This window comes from Herpailurus yagouaroundi, unplaced genomic scaffold, assembly GCF_014898765.1.
Source record: "Herpailurus yagouaroundi ecotype Mexico unplaced genomic scaffold, PumYag 557, whole genome shotgun sequence".
NCBI lineage: Eukaryota > Metazoa > Chordata > Mammalia > Carnivora > Felidae > Herpailurus > Herpailurus yagouaroundi.
This window is the reverse complement of record NW_024412774.1, coordinates 1,259,168-1,279,996: the sequence shown is the minus strand read 5'-3', so window position 1 is coordinate 1,279,996 and position 20,829 is coordinate 1,259,168. Positions and strand designations below refer to the sequence as shown.

General features: G+C 45.9%; 3 protein-coding genes and 1 long non-coding RNA gene across 9 annotated transcripts in view; 2 read left to right on the top strand and 2 right to left on the bottom strand.

Annotated features, from left to right (window-relative positions):
- LOC121023457 (zinc finger protein 304-like) overlaps positions 1 to 20,829 on the top strand; it is a 498,588-nt gene that overhangs the window by 189,513 nt on the left and 288,246 nt on the right. The gene's annotated exons all lie outside the window — the stretch shown is intronic.
- On the bottom strand, positions 885 to 1,922 carry LOC121023481 (vomeronasal type-1 receptor 1). Its single transcript, XM_040465423.1, has one exon. The coding sequence runs from the start codon at positions 1,920 to 1,922 to the stop codon at positions 993 to 995; it is 930 nt and encodes a 309-aa protein (XP_040321357.1). The 3' UTR covers positions 885 to 992.
- LOC121023492 (uncharacterized) lies at positions 13,067 to 16,572 on the top strand. 2 transcript variants are annotated; one of them, XR_005787425.1, is made up of 4 exons: positions 13,067 to 13,374; positions 13,537 to 13,646; positions 15,752 to 15,904; positions 16,038 to 16,572. It is a non-coding gene; the product is annotated as an uncharacterized LOC121023492 (long non-coding RNA). The 2 variants fall into 2 exon arrangements; XR_005787424.1 differs by lacking the exon at positions 13,067 to 13,374 and having other exon boundaries at positions 13,381 to 13,646.
- LOC121023460 (zinc finger protein 550-like) overlaps positions 18,174 to 20,829 on the bottom strand; it is a 28,818-nt gene continuing 26,162 nt past the window's right edge. For all 4 annotated transcript variants that reach the window (XM_040465373.1, XM_040465372.1, XM_040465374.1 and 1 more), the window contains one exon: positions 18,174 to 19,304. In XM_040465373.1, the coding sequence (XP_040321307.1) occupies positions 18,292 to 19,304 (1,013 nt within the window). In that variant the 3' untranslated portion in view covers positions 18,174 to 18,291. The remainder of the gene's footprint in view (positions 19,305 to 20,829) is intronic.

Here is a 20,829-nt window from a genome sequence, read left to right as displayed (position 1 = left end):
CCTGGGGATCATGACTTGAGCCGAAATCAAGATGGGATGTTCAACCGACTGAGCCACCCAGGTGTCCCTGCCTTTTGTTTAAAATAAATGCCAATGACTGAAGGTTGGAAACACACTAGGTTTGAGAACCATTAAACCATAATATTTTAACCAAAATTGGGAGTCAAATGGAAGTTTATTAAAATGAAACACATTTTATTATGTATGTACTAAATGACATCTAAAAAGCAAAGGTGATGATTCATACATGTTCCTACACCTCTTGATTGACCTTTGTCATTGTTAGGACAAAGTTTAGAATTTTTCTCTGATCTGTGGTATTCTGCCACAAACACTACAGTTTTGTTGTTTATTAAAGTTGCGTGTACAGGGGTGCCTGGGTGGCTCAGTCTGTTGAGCGTCCGACTTTGGCTCAGGTCATGATCTCGCTGTCCGTGAGTTCAAGCCCCGCATCAGGCTCTGTGCTGACACCTCGGAGCCTGGAGCCTGTTTCAGATTCTGTGTCTCCCTCTCTCTCTGCCCTTCCCCTGCTCATGCTCTCTCTCTCTCTGTCAAAAATAAATAAATATTAAAAAAAAAAAAAAGGTTGCATGTACATTCCCCATATGGGCCATTCCAGATCTTTTCCCTGATAGATACAGTCTCATTCACTTACGTTTAGGGAAAAAACATATTACAACTATTGAGAAGCCCTTACTAGATATAGGTGACATTTTACTTATGTTGGCAAACTTGGTAGTTCTCATACACTATACTCTGTAAAGGACCTTAAACTTCTTAGTTGAGGAATACAGCCTGTGTATGTTAAGTAATAATTGCATGTTGTATAAATCTATTTTGGCTCTACTATGCCTGTATGAGAGTGGGGTGTTAATCACTGGATATCACAGATTCCTAGAATTGTAACTAGCACCAAATAGTCACATATATTTTAATGAAGGGTGAAACTAAAAATAGATTTATCTGCACAGATCAAAAGATATACAACTGTTTTACCAGATTAAGGAAATTTTTTTCCTTGTCCAGCAGGCAGAGCAGAACCAAGAGACATGCACATCACTGCTGATGAACACAAATGGGCTGAATGTTGGAAAACATGATGCTGCAAACACACTGATGTTTACTAGCCACTCGTTTGGACTCTGAATAAATGCTATGCAAAGAGACAAAATGGAAGAGAGACAGTAACAGCAGACGAAGGAGCTCACCAGCATCAGGATGGTTTGTGTGGCTCTGGCCTCGTGGGAGGGTCTGGGGGAAAGGCTGCGGCTGTGAATGTGTTGGACTCGCTGCTTGTGCCTGAGCAGGACAAGGACCATGGAGCCACTGGCCCACACCATGATGCTCAAAAACACAAAGTCAAAATAAAAATATATGACAGCATTTAGTGAGTCTCTAAGTTTATCTTGTGGTAGTTTAGAACAGTAGACAAATATATTTTTTAAAGTAAGGTTTTTGCTGTTCACTGGCCCAGTCATTTTCATTGGAGTGTAGATATTTAACAGGAGATGCAAGATCCAGCAGAGGAAACAGCAGAAGCCAATGCATTTTGGAGATGTTCTGAGCCCCATCACCCCAGAGATTTTAGGATGAAGCTTACTGGCCTGGTAGCCACTCAACAGGCAGGTGATGCTGAGGGCAACTCCTCTGCTCACCCTGTGGACATAGAAGACAACTTTACATCCAGGGTCATCTAGGAAAGATTTCCATCCAAAAGCTGCCATGGTCTGAGGGATCCCTTTGGAGAAAAGCACCAAGTTGTTGGCTAAGACCAGTTGGTTGAGAATCAAGTCTTTGGGTTTCAACTTGTGTCCTGTGAACAAAGTGAAGGTATAAACACCAAAGAGGAGGGAATTTCCCAGGATCCCCACTGCTGCCTGAATGAGGAAGGTAATCCCCATTTCCAAGTTGGAAGAGCCCATCAATTTCAAGTGGAAATTGGTCTTAACTGGGGCAGAAGATCTGGAGGAAATCCAAAATATATGTATTACTGTCTTCATGTTTCCTGTAGGGCTTTCCATAAACCACATTTTTTCTGCATAGAGGACATTCAGAATATGTCCTTAAAAGCAACAAAAGGGTCAGATAGTGGTTATTTAAAGGAGATTTTACTATGTCACTGTAGATAAGATGTTTCTCCAAGGATGCACACCAATTGACAGCAACCTTTAAGCCTTGGGTTATTGAAGGAGGAGGGAGTCGTGGCATATTTAGACATAAACATTCACATCAACTTTATAGGCAGATGGATTTGTTTAAAATGTTTAGATACAATCGTAATTTTTATAACAGCAATTAAAACTGAAGGGTAATTTTAAGAAAATGTAGTACAATATACATATGAACTTTATCAGAGAAGAATTTTAAACCAAGGGAAAGTTCCATAAATAACTTTGAAAAGAAAACATGTAATGAATTTAATTCTCCAACAAAGATGTCATTTTATGTGGAGTGAGAATTTACACAGTTTCTGTAAATCAGAGTCAACTTGGAGGAGTCCCTTGACTACTTAACACCTGTGATCACCATGGGTCACTCCTATGTTTGAACTGTAGTCGTTCAAGGGCAAAAGAGACGCATTCTATTCCCTTAATCAAAAGGGAATGGACGCCATGGAGACATGGGTAGGGGCTAAATTATGTGCACTGTGCTCTCAGAGAAAGAATATTGAAATATCCATCATTATGCTCCTTGAGTAGAACTTTATCTGCCGGAACAAACCATGCTGTTAAACGCTACACGTCTGTGAGGGGTGACCACATTAAAAATTCCTACTGATCAGGGGATCGTGAGGTCCTTGTTGGGTAGGAAGAGTTTCAGATTTGGAGGATCATTCGAATGTCACAGTAATTTTGAAATCTGGTTCCAGGTCAGGGTAACATTGAGAATCTGAGAATATATATATATATTTTTTAACGTTTATTTATTTTTTTGGGACAGAGAGAGACAGAGCATGAACGGGGGAGGGGCAGAGAGAGAGGGAGACACAGAATCAGAAACAGGCTCCAGGCTCTGAGCCATCAGCCCAGAGCCCGACGCGGGGCTCGAACTCACGGACCACGAGATCGTGACCTGGCTGAAGTCTGACGCTTAACCGACTGCGCCACCCAGGCGCCCCGAGAATTTGAGAATATTGAAGTCCCCGATGATCTCTGCTCTCTTAAATGTGGAATCTCTAGTTCTTTTTTCTTAAGAGTCCTATCTCCACATGGGAGTTGGAAGTTTATACTCTTCCACCAATCGTTAGATATTTTAGATAAATGTAATTACGAATTCCTTTTTTTTTTTTTTTAACAACTTTATTCATTTTTTGAAAGATAGACTGTGAGTAGGGGAGGGGCATAGAGAGAGGGAGACAGAATCTGAAGCAGGCTCCAGGCTCTGAGCTGTCAGCACAGAGCCCAACCCAGGGCTTGAACCCATGAAATGTGAGATCATGACCTGAGCCGAAGTGGGACGCTTAACCAACTGAGCCACCCAGACGCCCCAAGAATAACTCATTACTTTCAATCTCAAAGTGACTTTAAAACATGTTTGCATACCTATACAACCCTTATTATGTGAGAAGTTTATGACCAATCCATACAAATAATAACTTTTGAGAAACTAAAAAAAAATAATTGTGTCTGTTGATTTTTATCAGGGTGTATTCAAACAAAACACCAAAACTATCAGCCAAAATTGTGAACTGGTATCCAATATCGTATTTTTAGTAAAATCATCAATTTTTTTAAACGACTGAATAAGAATATTAATGTGATCCATGTAATTGAAAGAAGTCAACATTAACCAATGTGTATTTGACTTGAAATGTATAGAGAGATAGATATAGTTTTTTTTTAACTGAACAGGTTCAGATATTGTGATCAACTCCCGAGCAACTACCACCTCTGTTCTCCAGATTGTGGCCTCTAAATGCAACTTCTCACAGGGACACCTGGTGGCTCAGTCCGTTGAGCATCCGACTTCGGCTCAGGTCGTGATCTCACAGCTCATGGGTTCGAGCCCTGAGTTGGGCTCTGTGCTGAGCTATAAAAAACTTATAAAAAGCTTATATAAAAAGCTATAAAAAACTTCTTTGAATGGGAGGCAATAAGAAGGAACTGTACTACCTCTGAAGTGTTCTTCACAATAAACTGAACTAGAACTTGAGTAAGCCACTAGCAAAAATTATACCTTTAGTGTGACTGACTGGGACAGCATATGAAGCAGTATCAGTAGGATGTAATAAGTTGATAGAACATCTTAAATTATTCTAGATAAATGATCCATTTTTTTATAAGAATAAGAAAAAGAGGGGGACTTATTAATTGCCAAACTCTTAATAGAAAAACACAAATTATATGGGGGTGAGTAAGGGAAACATGAGCTCTTATTGTTATTTAATGATATTGAGTAGTTATTGTAGGTATTAGAAAGGTACTCAGGTCCTCCTTATGAAGGAATCCAATCTTTACATCCCATGTCATTGTGTAGGAGTACGTTCTTGATTATTTACTTGAGAATATAATTATATATATGATTTTTTTTGTTAAATAATCTGGTGTGGATAACGTGGGTGACAGTATAGATGAAATGAAATGACTGCGTGCTGGTAATTTAACTGTTTAAGGTGGTGATAAGTCTGTGGGCCTTATGCTGTTATCTTTCACATATATTTGAAATATTCCATTATACCAGTTTTCAAAGACATTTTCTTCTGTTAATAATATTTTCTAAGTTTTGTGTCTTTAAGGCAATATTTTTCAACCTAGACAATACACATTTTATTCTTAGCATTTCATTGTTAGATTACTTTATTCTTACCGTACTTAATTTTTTTTTCTGTCTTTAGACAGGACTCTTAAAACCAAGTGACATCTGTATCCAGAGGGAACAGATAAATGAGCAGTTTGGAAACTAAAGAAGGTAAAACCCGCCTAAAATACAGATGCTTATAAGCTTGTCAGTTAATGAAATGTATCAGATTTTCCCATAATTCTAAATGTAAGGGATCTAGCTTAGTATATAAATCACCATGATACTCAAAAGAAAGGAATCACATTAGGGAAACTCTTTGGGGCAGGTATCCAAACCAGGTCTATTTTGTATGAACCTTTGTGGAAAGTCAGTGCTTTCACTGAGATAAAAAACCTTATCAGTGATGGAAAAAGAGGCAGAGATCTGAAGTAAATTAATAGAAAATTAAATTCAACAAGATTTTAAAGGGAGACTTCCATAAGAAGAATGCTCTGTCTTTAAGAAATACTCTGTTTGCGGGGCGCCTGGGTGGCGCAGTCGGTTAAGCGTCCGACTTCGGCCAGGTCACGATCTCGCGGTCCCGGAGTTTGAGCCCCGCGTCGGGCTCTGGGCTGATGGCTCAGAGCCTGGAGCCTGTTTCCGATTCTGTGTCTCCCTCTCTCTCTGCTCCTCCCCCGTTCGTGCTCTGTCTCTCTCTGTCCCAAAAATAAATAGACGTTGAAAAAAAAAATTTTGAAAGGCAAAATATTAAAAAAAAAAAAAAGAAAAAGAAAAAAAGAAATACTCTGTTTGGGAGCGCCTGGGCGGCTCAATAGGCTAAGCATCAAACTCTTGATCTCGGCTCAGGTCATGATGTCATAGTTCTTGAGACTGAGCCCCACGTGGGGTTCTGCACTGACAGCATGGAGTCTGCTTGGGATTCTGTCTCTCCATCTCTCTTGGCCCCACCCCCCTCTCTGTGTGTCTCTCAAAATAAATAAATAAACTTAAAAGAAGAAGAAGGAGGAAGGGGAGGAGGAGAAGGAAGAGGAGAAGAAGGAGTAGGAGGAGAAGGACGATAGGAAGGAGAAGGAGAAATAATGCTCTGTTTGGAGTGTCTGGGTGGCTCAGTCGGTTAAACATCTGTCTCTTGATTTCGGCTCAGGTCATGATCTTGTTGTGAGATCCAGCCCCAAGTCGGGCTTCATATTGAGCATGGAGCCTGCTTGGGATTCTCATTCTCTCTCTCTCTCTCTCTCTCTCTCTCTCTCTCTCTCTCTCTCAAAATAAATAAATAAACTTAAAAAAAAAAAGCTTAAAATCAGTAGTAAACAAATAGCAGAGATAGACTTATTTCCAAGACAGAAAGTCTAATATTGTAAATGATTTAATTAACACAGTGTCTTTTTCATGTAATTCAAGTGAAAATTTATAAATTTTTCTTTTTTTTCTTTTTAACTATTATTTTAAGTAGTCTCCATGCCTAATATAGAGCTTGAACTCACAACCCTGAAATCAAGAGTCAAATGCTGTACCAAGTGAGGCAGCCAGGCACCCCTACGTTTTTCTAATACTACAAAACAAAAAATGTAAACATACCCAATTATATACTATATATTATATACATTCCATATTACATAATGTATTATATACCCTCTATAAATTTACACTTAAGTTCAATGAAGAGAACTTGCTGTGTTAGATACAAAGACCATTAACCACAACTTGTCATTGCTGAAGACGTACACAGATCAATAGCACAGATCAGAGTCAGTAAGCTAAAAACTGTGTTGGATGAAAGTAAATCATCAAATATTTGGGAAAATTATTTATTTAATACATGGTTAAACTACTTGGAAATTTATTTGAAATAGTAGAGGTAAATTTATTTTTTTAAGAGGTAAATTTCTTGCTCTCATCTTAGAATTAAATTATACCCTATATCTTAACATAAAGATGTCAAATCTGCCATGTAAAAATATTAGAGTATATTTTTATAAATCTGTTTTGACACATCATTACCATGCGTAGCCCAAATCAGAGGCCATTTTTTTCATCAACATGAAAGTCGAGATAAGTAAAGATGTACCAGCAATGAATTAAACTTAAATACAAAGAAATTATTTAACTGTGTAGATTATAAAGGAGGACAAATAGCATGATCTCACTATAGATATTAATCGTTTAGATAATCTATTTTAAAAATGCTGGCACTGTGTATGAACAGGTGATACTCGGAAGTAAAAACATTGTAAAATTATGAAATGCTTGTTTCTAAAATAATAAAGTGAACTCAATTGAAAATGACATTCCATTATTTTCAGGTGTAATCGTTTTTAAGTTTATTTATTCATTTTGAGAGAGAGAGCACATGAGGAGACAGAGAACATGAGGAGGGAGGGAGAGAGAGAAAGGATCCCAAACAGGTTCCACACCGTCCGCAGATGCAGGGCTCAAACTCCTGAACCTCCAGACCATGACCGGAGCCGAAACCAAGAGCCAGGTGCTTAACCCACTGAACCATCCAGGTGCCCCCCAAAGCTGGTGTCTTTGACAAAGGGTCCTTCACGGTGTCCCTCAGCTTCATGGTATTTGTCCCACCATGAAGCTTCTCCAGAACCCTAACCTCTCCTTTTATCTTTTTTCTTCACTGGCTTGAGAATTTTTACAACCACTGCCTCGCTGTTGATGATGTTAATGGCCTCAAATACTTCACTATGCTTTCCCGGACCACGTTTTCCAACCAGTTGGTAATCATCTTGGTGACCTAAGCTCCGGAGGCATGCCTCCTAGTCACGGTACTCATGGCTCCTCCGGCTTTGCACTTGGCCTGGACCCGGCCCTGCTTTTCGCATCGGGTGGGGCGTGGTGGACGGGACTGGGGGCGCCGCTGGGCCCAGAGGGCAGCATCTCACGGTGGCGCAGGGCAGGAGGCCACGCCAGGCCGCGCCTACAGGGCCAGGACGGGGTGAGAGCGAGGGGTGGGCTCCCCCAGCGGCAGCGGCAGCCGGGAAAGGGGCAGAGCCAGGGAGCAAAGAAGGACTATTTTTTTCTTTTATTATAATTATTATTAAAAAAAATTTTTTTAATGTTTTGAGACAGAGGCAGAGCATGAGCAGGGGAGGGGCAGAGAGAGAGGGAGGGAGACACAGAATCCGAAGCAGGCTTCAGGCTCCGAGCTGTCAGCACAGAGCCCACACGGGGCTCCAACTCACAAACCACGAGATCATGACCTGAGCCGAAGTTGGACGCTTAACCGACTGAGGCACCCAGGCTCCCCGATATTTTTTTTTAATAAGAGATCTAGGGGTGCCTACATGGCTCAGTCGGTTAAGCGTCAGACTTCAGTTCAGGTCATGATCGCAGGGTTGTGGGTTCAAGTCCCGCGTGGGGCTCCGTGTTGACAGCTCAGCCTGGAGCCTGTTTCAGATTCTGTGTCTCCCTCTCTCTCTGCTCCTTCCCTGTTCGTGCTCTCTCTCTCTCTCTCAAAAATAAATAAACATAAAAGAACGAGAACTGAAACACACGAATCTTCAGATCAGTGTGATTATTAACCACTCCAGCCCGATAAAATTGTAGCAATGCACAGGGCAATAATGGCTCACAACGTCCACCTGATCATAGTGGCTTTGTGAGTCACAGGGAGAATCTCAGTTTAGTGCCCTTGCTCTCAGAGAGGGGAAGGCGAGCCAGCCTGTCACTAAAGAGTCTCTGGCCAGAATTATTTTCTCTTTGAAAATAACAGCGTATAAAATGAGGTAGGTGGGTAAGTGGATGGGGTGGCCACACACTATGTATGTGTTTAGATAGAAAGATAGATGATAGATAGATAGATGATAGATGGATAAGAAAGGATCCAAAGAACAGCTGAGGTCCCTAAAGGGTAGAGAGAACGTCAGATTTGTACAAGGACAAGACTATTGAAGCACCTTTAAAATCTGGTTACCTATTGGAGTAACATTTGTGTTTTGAGACTACTACAGTCCTGAGTATTCCTCTTGTCTGTCCCCCACAAACTCTTTTTTAACGTTTATTTATTTTGAGGGAGAGAGGATGCAGGGGAGGGGCAGAGAGAGAGAGTCCCAAGCAGCCATTCTCATCACGGAGCCGGACACGGGGCTTGAACCCACAAACTGTGAGATCACCACATGAGCTGAAATCAAGAGTCCGAGGCTTAACCGACCACCCAGGCGCTCCTGTCCCCCACAAACTTGTGGCCACATTTTTCTTACCATAAGATGTTTGTTTCTATCATGAAAACAAATGAGACCTTATTTTCTGTAAATGAGATGTGAATTTTTACAAACGAGAGAAATTTGGACACGAATCATTGGGCTTTAGTCAGCACCACATGCCTTTCCCCTTTGCAAAGCAGAGCAGCACCCCCAGAAGCATTGGGGCATCCCAGCAATGGCTGCTCAGACACTCACCGTATGGGAACTCATCATCTCTCACTGCCGATCACATGCCCCCTGCTGTGGCGGCTCCAGGGTGCAGCCTGTGAGTCAGGGCTGCAGACAGGTGAGAGAGAGCCCGTTTCACAGGGGGCTGGAACTGGCGGCTGGAGGGAGCACCCGGGGTGGCCCTGAAGCAGGTGCACGAGGGTGGCAAGGGCCTCTCCTTTCCTCAGCTGGTTCCGGAGCAGATGTCTCCCCACGGCTGGGTTTTGTATGTTTCTGCTTGAGAAAACCTACTGCTTCTGGGAGAACGGTTATCCCTGGCTTTCCTGAGATAAACTCCTTATAATAATGAAGAAGTTAATTGGGAAAAAAAAAATAGCTACTAACCCAGCTGGAGTTTGCTGTGAGGGCAGTGGCTGCAGTGATGGAACCTGTGCAGGTGCGGAAAGGGGGATTTTGAACCCTGAGATAAAGGTTTTGAGGTTCTGTGATCTCATCTGCTTGCTGGGAAGTGATTATCATTTCACCTGTAATTGCACTGACAGTGTCTACTGGGGATTGAAGATTATTTGTGGAAAACATTTGTGAACTGTGCACACCCCCAAATGCTATTAAAAGTGATTAATTGAGATATGTAACAGGAGTGTCAGGACAGGATGGGGAGGGCAAAAATCCTCATGCAAATTGAACAGAAGGCACTGAAATCTAGTGAGAGAACTAAACTGAGCACATCATATCCACTTGGTCAATCCAAAATACCATTTCTTTCCTTTCCTGAGAGATCTGAGGGTACTGAAATTGAAGGGAGAGACTGTACTGGGTGGGTAGAGTTGGAAACAACACACAATGTTGCAAATGAACAGGAATTCTGTGCAGGATATTTGTTTAGTGCTTCAGCAGACATGTACCTTATGTGGGTCAGGCACATTTCTAGGTATATGATGTATGAGTGCACAGAACATAAACAAGGAATGTTTCCTTATGGAAACTGCATTCTCATTAAGGGACACAGACAATAAGCAATGAGTCTAAGGTGTTGAGTTACATGGTATCTTAGAAGGTAATAGGTCTGTCTTTTGGAAGTAGAAAAGAACCAGAAGGAGTGAAGAAAACTACAGGGGGTAGGGAAGCATTGCAATAGTGGATTGGATCTCCAAAGAAGGACCCAGTGCAGATGTTATTTAGGGAAAAAATTTAAGGTGGCTAGTGATAAATTCCTTATTTATTCCTTTCCAAATGTTATATATTCATTTTCTTGTTTTATTGCACTAGACAAAAACACCAATATTAATATGGAATAAAAGTGCAGAGAGTAGGCATTGTGTTTTGTTCACAATCTCAGGGGAATACTTTTTTTAATGGACAAAGAGGCATGGCATTTGCAATAGCACTTTTATAGAAGCTCTTTAGGAAGAGCCCTTCTATGTTTGATGACTCTTTTTGTCACATACACACACCAAAATAAATTTTTAAAAATTGCTCTAAAATTATTTTGAATGGAATGGGGGAAAAAAAATCCCTCAATGTAAGACAATTTGTGGAAGCCTTCTAAAGCAGCTCTTCAAGGAAAGTTGATCACATTAAACACTTATAGAAAAAAAAGGTCTCAAATCAAGGACCCCAGCTTTCACCTTTAGAAACTAGAAAAGAAGAGAAATGAAATCCAGAGAAAGCAGAAGAAATAATAAAGATCAAAACAAAAATGAGTGCAATAGAAAATGAGAAATTGTAGAGAAAATTAGTGAAATCCAAAGCCTTAATATCAGGATAATTGATGAACCTCTACCCAAACTGATCATACAGAAAAGATGGGAATACACGAATTTCCAATGTCAGAAATGTTAGAAGTGACATCACTACAGATTCTATAGGCATTAAAAGGATAATGAGGGAATGAGTCCCTTTATGCCAATAAATTCATACATATATTCATACTGTTATGAATATTGACTGATATTTTCATGGACAACAAAAAAAAGGTTTTTGTCAAACATTTGTTGGAATGTAACTCCTTCATCAGACGACATGACTCATTTGCTAAATATGGTAATCGTTTTTAAATTTTGTTTTTTCAACGTTTATTTTTGGGACAGAGAGAGACAGAGCATGAACGGGGGAGGGGCAGAGACAGAGGGAGACACAGAATCGGAAACAGGCTCCAGGCTCCGAGCCATCAGCCCAGAGCCCGACGTGGGGCTCGAACTCACGGACCATGAGATCGTGACCTGGCTGAAGTCGGACGCTTAACCGACTGCGCCACCCAGGCGCCCCGGTAATCGTTTTTAAATACTGAAAGAGTATGTCCTCATTTTTTGTGCTATTTACAACATAAAGCTACAGACACGTGTTTAATTCTGCATTGTTACTGTTCTTTTTCATTAAGTCTGCACAGTCAACAAAACAATAAGGCAAACCTTGAATTGTATTTAGAAATTTCGCTAATGTAAATACTCCCACCATGGCCAACTTCATGGTGAATGTTTGGACCAAGTGGAGGAAGCCAAATATACACCCCTAATAAGTCACATAAGACACCCAAATTCTATCTGGCCCTTCTCCACTTTTCCTGTGCTAACAGGCTCCAGTCCTGGGACATCTGAAGCCTTCCCATATTTTCCAGCATGAGCTTTTCCACTCCTTTGCTGCCTTGGAGTCACTCCCCAAAACAATTGATAATGAGTAACTCCCTTGCTTTACAAGGTCAGAATAAGTATCCTTCCCTTGTTCCCATCTGAGTGGTCTTTACTTCCATAGTTATCATGGAGGTTCCACTGAGATAGTCTGCATTTTTCTTGACCAGCTTTTCTGTCTGTGGAGATTGGTCAGTGGCCAGACTACCAGTGTATAACCCTGAGTTTTCTGTGGCTTTGAAGAAGAAGTCCTACAGGAACCAAACAATGATGGCAAGTCCTGAACCAGGCTCCCCTAGACAGCCGGACCAGCCACGATGCCTGCAAAGGAATGCAATGTGGCCTTTAAAAGAAGGTGGGTAGCTTTAGGAATACAGGGTTCTTAATAAGGAAGTATGAGGTATACAATGAGGAGGTGGCTTTAGAATGTCCAAGATAAGTGAGAAAAGCAAACTGCAGGTCGGTGTACAAAAAGTAACTTTATATGAAGAAAAATGATTTGTATAGAAACATTTGAACACACACACACACACACACACACACACACACACACACACACACAGTGACCCACACAATCGCGCTGCCACAATTCTAAAAGGACAATACTATATTGCAAACATTTTCTCCAGGACGTTGAATTTTTAGAGACTTTTTACTTTATATTTTATGATGCATAGTGTAGTACTCCTTAAATAGGAAATTGGACATCCATTAGATTTTAAGAATTAGGAAAATGAAGGTACACAGCTTTTTTCAATTTCACTGTGAAACTGCCTCGGTTTTAGATGAGATTCCTACTACTCACAAGAGACATGTGAACCCCATGCCCAGGAATCACGGCACAAAGTCGTAATTTCTTTGCACGTGCATCGAAGTCACTCGGAAAGCTTGTTAATACACAAATTCTCGGGCTCAACTCCTGAGTGTGTAATTCAATAGGTATCTGGACTGAGAATTCGCATTTCTAACGAGTTCCCGGGTGATTCTGACGGTGCAGGGTTCAAACCCAAGAGCCAGTGTGATAGAAAAGGCGAGTCCATGGGATGGAGATCTGTGACTCGGCCGAGCCCAGAGAGGTCTCCCCGGCATCTCTGCAGCGAGCCTTCTAGGCTGATGGGAGGCCGACTAGGTTGGGGCCCCAGGCCTCCCAGGCCCCGCTGGGCGCGGGAGAAAGCCCCCAACCCACGTCCAGCAAGTGGCTACGCCGGCCGCTTCCCAGGTGGAGGAGGCCGGACCCGAAGCCCTCCGGGGTGAAGACCGCACTTGCCGCGCACAAACGACCCCCCCACCAGCTCGGGAGGCGAGCCACCCTTCCCACTCCCAGAAACACCCGGGCCTCCGCCTAATGCTCTACATCTCACCTGGCACCGCCCCTTCCTGCGGACCTTACCTCTTATTCCCGCCCCTTCCTGCCTCTGAGCCAATCGCTCTCTGCCTCTCGCACAGGCTCTGTTTCCTCCTCTACTACTGGGCACTTTCTTCCGTCAGGTCTCAGAAACTCCAACCAACGGGAGCCAGTCAGCAGCTCCGCACTCAGCCAAGGGGGACTGAGCGGGAAGTAAGCAGAGCCCCGCGCTGCATTGAGGGCGCTCTTCCTGGCTGGCTCCGGATTCTTGGGCCGTCAGGTGAGGCAGCGGCTGGACTCCCACCCCGAACCCCCACTCCCGAGGTACCTCCCGGTGAGGTGCCGGCCCACTCCCTGCCCCAGGGCCTCCGTGGGAGCAGAAGAGTTATGAGACCTGGAGCCTGAGTGCCCCTTCCCTCCCTCCCGCCTCATTATTTCCAAGATGAGCTTGGCCCAAACACCGGTTTCCGTGGGTTCAAGACATGAGTCGTCGTCTCTTGTTATGAGCCACCTCGGGGCTGTCATGGATTCGGTCAGTGATAAAGCGCACAGGTGCGTGAGACAGATAAGGATAAGAGCAATGAGAAGTGTCAGGAAAGGGCTGTAGTCCGGGAACTGGGGGACCGGGCAGGGGCACCAGGAGCTGTTTTATCCAGCAGCCCAACCAATGAGTACGGCTCTGGCTTCGTTACCTGAAAACAGAAATGCAGGGGGAGGCGTCCAGATGGAGGGGAGTGTCGATTCGTGACGTCAGGAGCCACCTGACTGAAGCCCCAGGCTGGGACTTGAGAAGGGAAAGATCTGCGAGAGGCCGACACTGCAGCTCACCCAGGGAGACCTCCAAAAGCTCAGGGTCCTCAGGGTGGCGCGGGCACCGCTGCGGCTTTCATGAGTTGCTGTTCAGGGATGGCTTCTGGGCCTGAGTGGTCTGAGGAAAGACGGAAGCAGCCTTATCAAGTCCAGCACAGCCTTCTAAATGAACTCAAGGAGCGGGGAGAGCACTGAGCAAAGAAATCACGCTTATTTTTCTCTTCCTCTGACTGCATGAGGGCACGGGAGTTTCCCCACCGATGCACTGACTCTCTTCAGTGTCTGTGTTTGGACGGCATTCTGCAGAGAGACTCCAAAGCAGATCTCCCTCCACCAGCCCCACCCAATCCAGTGGGAAATGTGTTTGGTTCTTTTTTCACGATGTAGCACGAATCAGAACACTATCACCCCCCACAGTTACCCTCCCTTTCACCTGGATTACTGCGCCGGCCTCCACAGTTAGTTCTCAACCCAGCAACTGGCTTGGGAACAATTTACTGGGGTCCTGTCTCCCTCCTGTTCAGTTATCTGTCACGGGATACACCTCATATAAGATGGAAAATCCTCACCATTGCCCTGTCTCATGCGGCCTGGGCCACATGCCGCCCTGACCTCCCTGCCCCCTCTTCCTCCCTTTCCTGCTTCCACCCTGTGAGACTCCTTGCTTTGCAAAGGCTATTTCTTGTGCCTGGAAATTATTCTCAAAAATACCCACAAGGCTCAGTATCTCACCTCCTTTGTTTGCTTAATTGCTCTTATTTAGGAAGACTATTATCACACTAGTAACGTTACATCCCTTCCCCTGTCTTTCCAGTACCCTCATCTTTCCTTCTTTCCGTTGTGCCTGACATTATAACATTTTATGTAATTTAGGGGCACCTGGATGGCTCCATTGGTTGAGTGTCTGACTCTTGATTTTGGCTCAGGTCATGATCCCAGGGTCGTGGGATCAAGCCTAAGTTGGGCTCTGCGTCGAGCGTAGAGCCGGCTTAAGACTCTCCCTCTCTCTCTTTTTCCCTCTGCCCCTCTCCCCTGCTGGTGCTCTCCCTCTCTAAAATGAAATGAAAACTTTGACATACTATATAATTTATAAATTTATGTTTTCTGTCTTCCTTGATTAAAGAATAAGGTCTATGAGGGCATAGATCTCTGTCTCTCTTTTTAATGTTTATTCATTTTGGGGAGACAAAGAGAGACAGTGTGAGCAGGGGAGGGGCAGGGAGAGAGAGGGAGACAGAATCTGAAGCAGGCTCCAGGCTCTGAGATGTCAGCACAGAGCCCAATGTGGGGCTTGAATCCACGAACTAAGAGATCATGACCTGAGCCAAAGTTGGATGCTTAACCAACTGAGCCACCCAGGTGTCCCATAGGTCTTTGTCTCTTGTTTCCTGATGTCTCCTATGTACCAATGATAGTGCCTGAAACCCACTAGTTGTTCACTGAACATTTGTTACGTTTGCAAATAAACAGGATTGCCCCAACGTTTTTCTTTTTTTAATTTTATTTCTTCCCTCCCTCCCTCCCTTCACTGTTCTGACAACTCTTTCTAAATAGCCTCTATACCAATTTCTTGGCATGGGTATTCCTTGTTGGTTTCAGAATGAAAAGGAATCACATTTTTGAGACAAAAGCCTGAGGGTTGCCAAGGCCCCATCATGGCCATGTGCTCAGCTTCATTCTCTCACTGCCCAGGCTTCACTGAGTTCCCAATGACCTTTGTCATAGATGTGTTTTCCCTGAGGTATCTCCACCATTAACTTCTCATAGTGACATAATCCTTATTAATAGCATTCAGTAATTTCCACATTTAACAAATGGTTTTCTGACAATCTGCACTTCCCTTGCAGACACTGTTGGTGCAATTACAAGTGAAATGGTAATCACTTCTGAACACGAAGAGATCATGGAAACCCAAACCTTGTCTCGAGTTCAGATGCCTGCCTTCTGTACCTGCATAGGCTGCCCCCACACCCACTGTCCTGACAGCAAATGCCCCCTGGGTAAGTAGTTTTATTTATTTCAGAGAAGTTTAAATTACTCAAAGAAAAATACCTGAGTAAATCCAGTCATAAATGTTCTATGTAATTTCTGCTTTCTGGTTTTGAACACAAAAAAATATTTTTGTATATATAGGACAGGAGTTTGCTCAGAACCATAGGCATATTGCCACCCTTGTCTCCCTGTATTGGGACAGCTTAACGTCTTCTTTTCTGCTGCCCTGTCATGGCAGAGAGAGAGAGAGAGAGACAGAGACAGAGAGACAGACACAGAGACGGGAAAATACATTGCTCCTGCTTTGGGACAAAGTGGGGTCGGCGTCCCAGGCACGCAAAGACTGCTTTGATGAAAACCAAGATGTTTCTAGAGGACTTTTTCCAACTCTCTCAAACCCAACGCTCAGCCACAAGTACAGTCACAGCTACAGTACATACCACCCTCCAGAGAGAGGGCAGAGGAGGGTGGGGTGTTCAAGAATCAGCTCTCCTTTCCAAAGAACAGAAAACTGTGCACGCTATCCTGAAAACAAACAAAAACTAGACGTCCTATGAAGTCATCACGAAGTGCAGTTGTACTATGCATGACAGATACGTGTGTGCTCACTGTGAAAATGTGACCTGTGTGTAGCCTTATAAAGGTGCGGAGGAAGCTCCGAGTGAGGAAATGATCATTTTATATTTTCCTGTACATTTTTTAGCCTGTTAACATTATTGTGTGTGCCTTGAAAACTTTTCGAAGGAAAGTCCACAGGAAGAATTGCAAATGACCAAATCCGTTGTCAGCACCAAGGAAGTCCAAGGTGGCAACCACGAAGCCCACACAAACCCGACACCCATATGTACACAACCAGACTGTCCTTTTAAAGTCCCTGGCCCTTTATTTTGTAGCACAACTTCACACAACCCATTGTAAGATCAGACAGTGAGGATACTCGGGTGTTTGTTTCCTGGGCTCATCGTGAATCTGCCCCAGCAGTGTGTTTTAGGTCACTGGTTCTAGCTATAATTCAAGCCCAGGACAACTGGAGGGGATGTGGGAGGGAGGGCCCAGTCCCTCGAACCACCAGGCGGAGGAGGGAATTAGGACCCCCCCCCAGAAGGCCACACCATACTGTCAGGGGAAAAGAAAGAAAACAAAGGAACAGAATGGAGTCAAGAAAAAGTGAGGGAGAGAGAACGTCCAGAATTTAAAAACCACACGAACAGAAGCTTTACTTCGAAGTATCAAAGCCATAAATGGTCTTGAGGGGGCATGTTTCAATGTGACACCGTGCATGGCTTCCTTCTCTCAGACAGTGTGGGTGTAAGTGGCGCACGGTGTTATTTTCAGAGTTCTAACTTGAAATCCAAGTGTCTTGTGACTCAGCCTTCACATTTCTCACAAAGGACTACGTTCCTCATGGGTGGGGATGATTGTAACACAGGCTTCCAGCAAACTTCTGTAGAGTTGCCCTCACTGTCCCAACTTTCCTGACACAGGGTGGCAGTGAACACACAGAAAAACAAAGGGCGGGGGCGGGTCGGTGGGTTAAGCCTCCAGCTCTTGATTTCGGCTTAGGTCATGATCTCATGGTTCTTGAGTTCAAGCCCTGAGTAGGGCTCTGGGCTAACAGCTTGGAACCTGGAGCCTGCATGGGATTCTCTCTCTCCGTCCCTCCCTCACTCTCTCTCTAAAAATAAATACAAATAAACTTAAAAAAAGGGGGGGGCTAAGACCCTTCCTCTCAAATATACCCCCCACCAAAACATTAAAACTGTTGAAAAACTGTAGTAGGTTCGGCACAGAAACGTGAAAGAGTTTGTAAAGACATCCGTTCCTTCCATTTGAAGTCTGTTTCCACCCCTTCTTTTTATTCTTTTAAAAGTAATGCCGAGGTGGCTAAATGGCAGACCTGTGGCCGACGTCCGTGTAAGTGCACAGTACCCCCTGTCCTCTCCCTCAGCCGTTTCACGGGCACCGGAGGGCCCCCGCAGTGTCCGCTCTGCGTGACTCTCCACCTGACCGTAAGCGCCCACGTGTCATGGGTTTTCTCACAGCAACAACATTGACGTCTCTCGTTCGTTCTGAATTCTCCAACGGCAGGGAAGGCGCCCCTTCTGGCTAGAGGCCCCTAGGTTGTGCCAGGAACATCCTTGCCGCGGTGCGTCCCCGACAGAGGCGGCCCGAGTGCCCTGCCCCCCACAGTTCGCCGCTCGAGTCCGATGGTGGGGGGCCGCCCGCACGCGGCCCATGCCCGGTGGGGCGGCCCATGCCCGGTGGGGCGGCCCATACCCGGTGGGGCCGCTCACGCGTCTGAGGGCCAAGCAAATCTCCCCGCCGTTCTGCACGGCGAGTGGCGCTTCCCGCCGGGGACCCCTCTGGAGGGCCGGCAGAGGCGCAGGGGGCCCCCTCAGGGGTGCACCCGCCGGTGCTGCAGCAGGTGTGAGCGGCGCTTGAAGGCCTTGCCGCACTGGGGGCAGCGGTGGGGTGCCTCCGCGGCGTGGACGACCGAGTGCTGCAGGAGGTAGGTGCTGCGGTGGAAGGCCTTCCCGCACTGGGCGCACGCGAAAGGCCTCTCCCCGGTGTGCACGCGCCGGTGCTGCAGGAGCTCCGCGCCGCAGCGGAAGGCCTTGCCGCACTCGGCGCACTCGTACGGCTTCTGCCCCGTGTGCACCACGTAGTGCTGGATCAGGTGCGCTCGGTTGCCGAACGACCGCTCGCAGGCCCTGCACTCGAAGGGCTTCTCTCCCGTGTGGGTGCGGCTGTGCCGGACGAAAGTGGAGCGGTGGGCGAAGGCCTTCCGACACTGGGCACACTCGTAGGGCTTCTCCCCGGTGTGGACCGGCCGGTGCTGCAGGAGGTAGGACCTACGTTTGAAGGCCTTTCCGCACTCCGGGCACGTGTATGGTTTCTCCCCGGTGTGGATGAGGTAGTGCCGGATCAGGGTCGAGCTCTGGCTGAAGGCTTTGCCGCACGCGTTGCATTCGTAGGGCTTTGTGCCGGTGTGGACCCGCTGATGCCGCACGAGGTACCACTTGCGGTTAAAACCTTTCCCACACTGCTTGCATTTGTAGAGGTCGCTCCCCGCACGAAGCGCGCAGCCTCTGTCCGGTCCCTGTGGGTCCCGCTCACGGAGCACCTCTCCCGGAGAGACTCTCTTTTGCAACACCTGGAGGTGCAGATCGTCCTCTGTCCCCAAACCGTCATCTTCAAGGTTCATTCTCTCAAGGTGGGTCTTGTGAGCGTCCCTCCCAGGCGTCAGTCGACCTTTCTGCGTTTCCAGATGCCCTTCCCAATCCCTGGCCTGCACCAACCTGGAGGCCCTTGAAGGTCCCTGGGCCGGGCTTCCCCGGAGCCAGGCTCCCGCAGACAAAACCGGCTGACAAGCGCTTGGGTCTCTGGTCCGAAGTCTGGTGCTGTCACCTGAAGAGAATCCGACACACAGAGGGGGACTTTTAGTGACACAGTATAGGAGAGACGAAATCAACGCTGCAGGGGGCAAGCGAGGCTGATCTAGCACCACTGACAATGGCTGCGTTTTACATCTCTAGAACCTGGGTTTCCAAGGACCGTTCCGGTGCTTGTACCCTTTACACCATTAAAGGGAAAATCCGGAGGGCAGGCGGAAGGAGGAGACGGAGGGTCTGGAGTGGACACCCCTCCTCACGGTCCAGAGGATAGGATGGGGGACAGTTTTGATCACTCGCTCCAACAACAGATGTCCCTTGGTGCTAGGAGCACATGGAAACAGCGCTGAACAGGACGGGGAGGCAAAAGAGGAGGTGTCCCATGAGCTAGGTCCTAATGGAGAAGCCAGAGACTTCAGAGAGAGGAAGAGGGAGGGGGCACTGGATTGAAATGGAAGGAACACGTGTGGGCAGAGTCACTCCTGGAAGAGTGCTGAACAGTTAAAGGAAGGAAGGGCCCCGGAGGCCTGGTGAGGCCAGGCCACCACCGAAGGGGATCACAGTCAAAGGAAGAGAATCAAGACTGAAGAAGAGGAGGGATGGAGGAACATTCGGGGTCCAACAGTGTAAAAGACAAGCTTCTGCTCTGCTGGGAGGCATCACGTGGTGGTTAAGGGGGCTCTGGAGCCAGAAGCCATTCGTCAGTCCCGCCTCCACCAAGTGAGTGATCCTGGTAGATGGGCTACCTTCTTCTTCAAGGCAAGGTTTCCATCTGAGAGACCAGGAGGTCTGTTGTGAGGGTTCAATAAGAAAAGCGCTCGGCACGGTTCTTGACGCAGTGTGTTTACTCCACTGGGTCATTATCTTGATTACCTGTGACGGTTACCTTTATACATCAGCTCGGCTAGGTCTGGTCCAACAGTTCTGGCTGAGGTACTTTTTAGATGTGATTAACATTTAAACCAGCAGACTTTGAGAAAAGATCATCATCCACAATCTTTCAAAGAGAGTGGGCCTCTTTGACGGCGGGCCTCAGTCAGTCAACTGAAGCCTTAAGAGAAAAGATTGAGCTCCCCTGGGAGGGCAGGAATCCCGCCTGCAGACGCCTTCAGACTCAGGCCGTGACATCACCTCTTCTGCTTCCTGGCCTGATTCTGCCTCCTCCTGTTGCAATTCTCTGGAGAACCCGACTAATATGCTGTCATTCTCACTGCCGCACCGGGCAGTTAGGATGGCAGCAAAGACACCAGCGAACACAAGCAAAGCTTGCCCCACAAGCCCAAGAAAAGGGCACCAGCAGAAGCTGACTGCACGGACACCACAATGTTGGACTCCTAGCTTCCAGAACTGTGAGAAAATAAGTTTCTGTTGTTCAAGGCACAAAAAGGGGGGAGGGTGGGAAAGCCCCCGATAAAACCCATCCACAGTGACAGCATGGAGACAGTGGTTTCCACTGTAGTATCATGAGGATGGGGCATCAGGGACCCGCTAGTGTGCTGGAAATATTCCAAGTCTGGACTGGGGTGAGGAATACCTCAGTA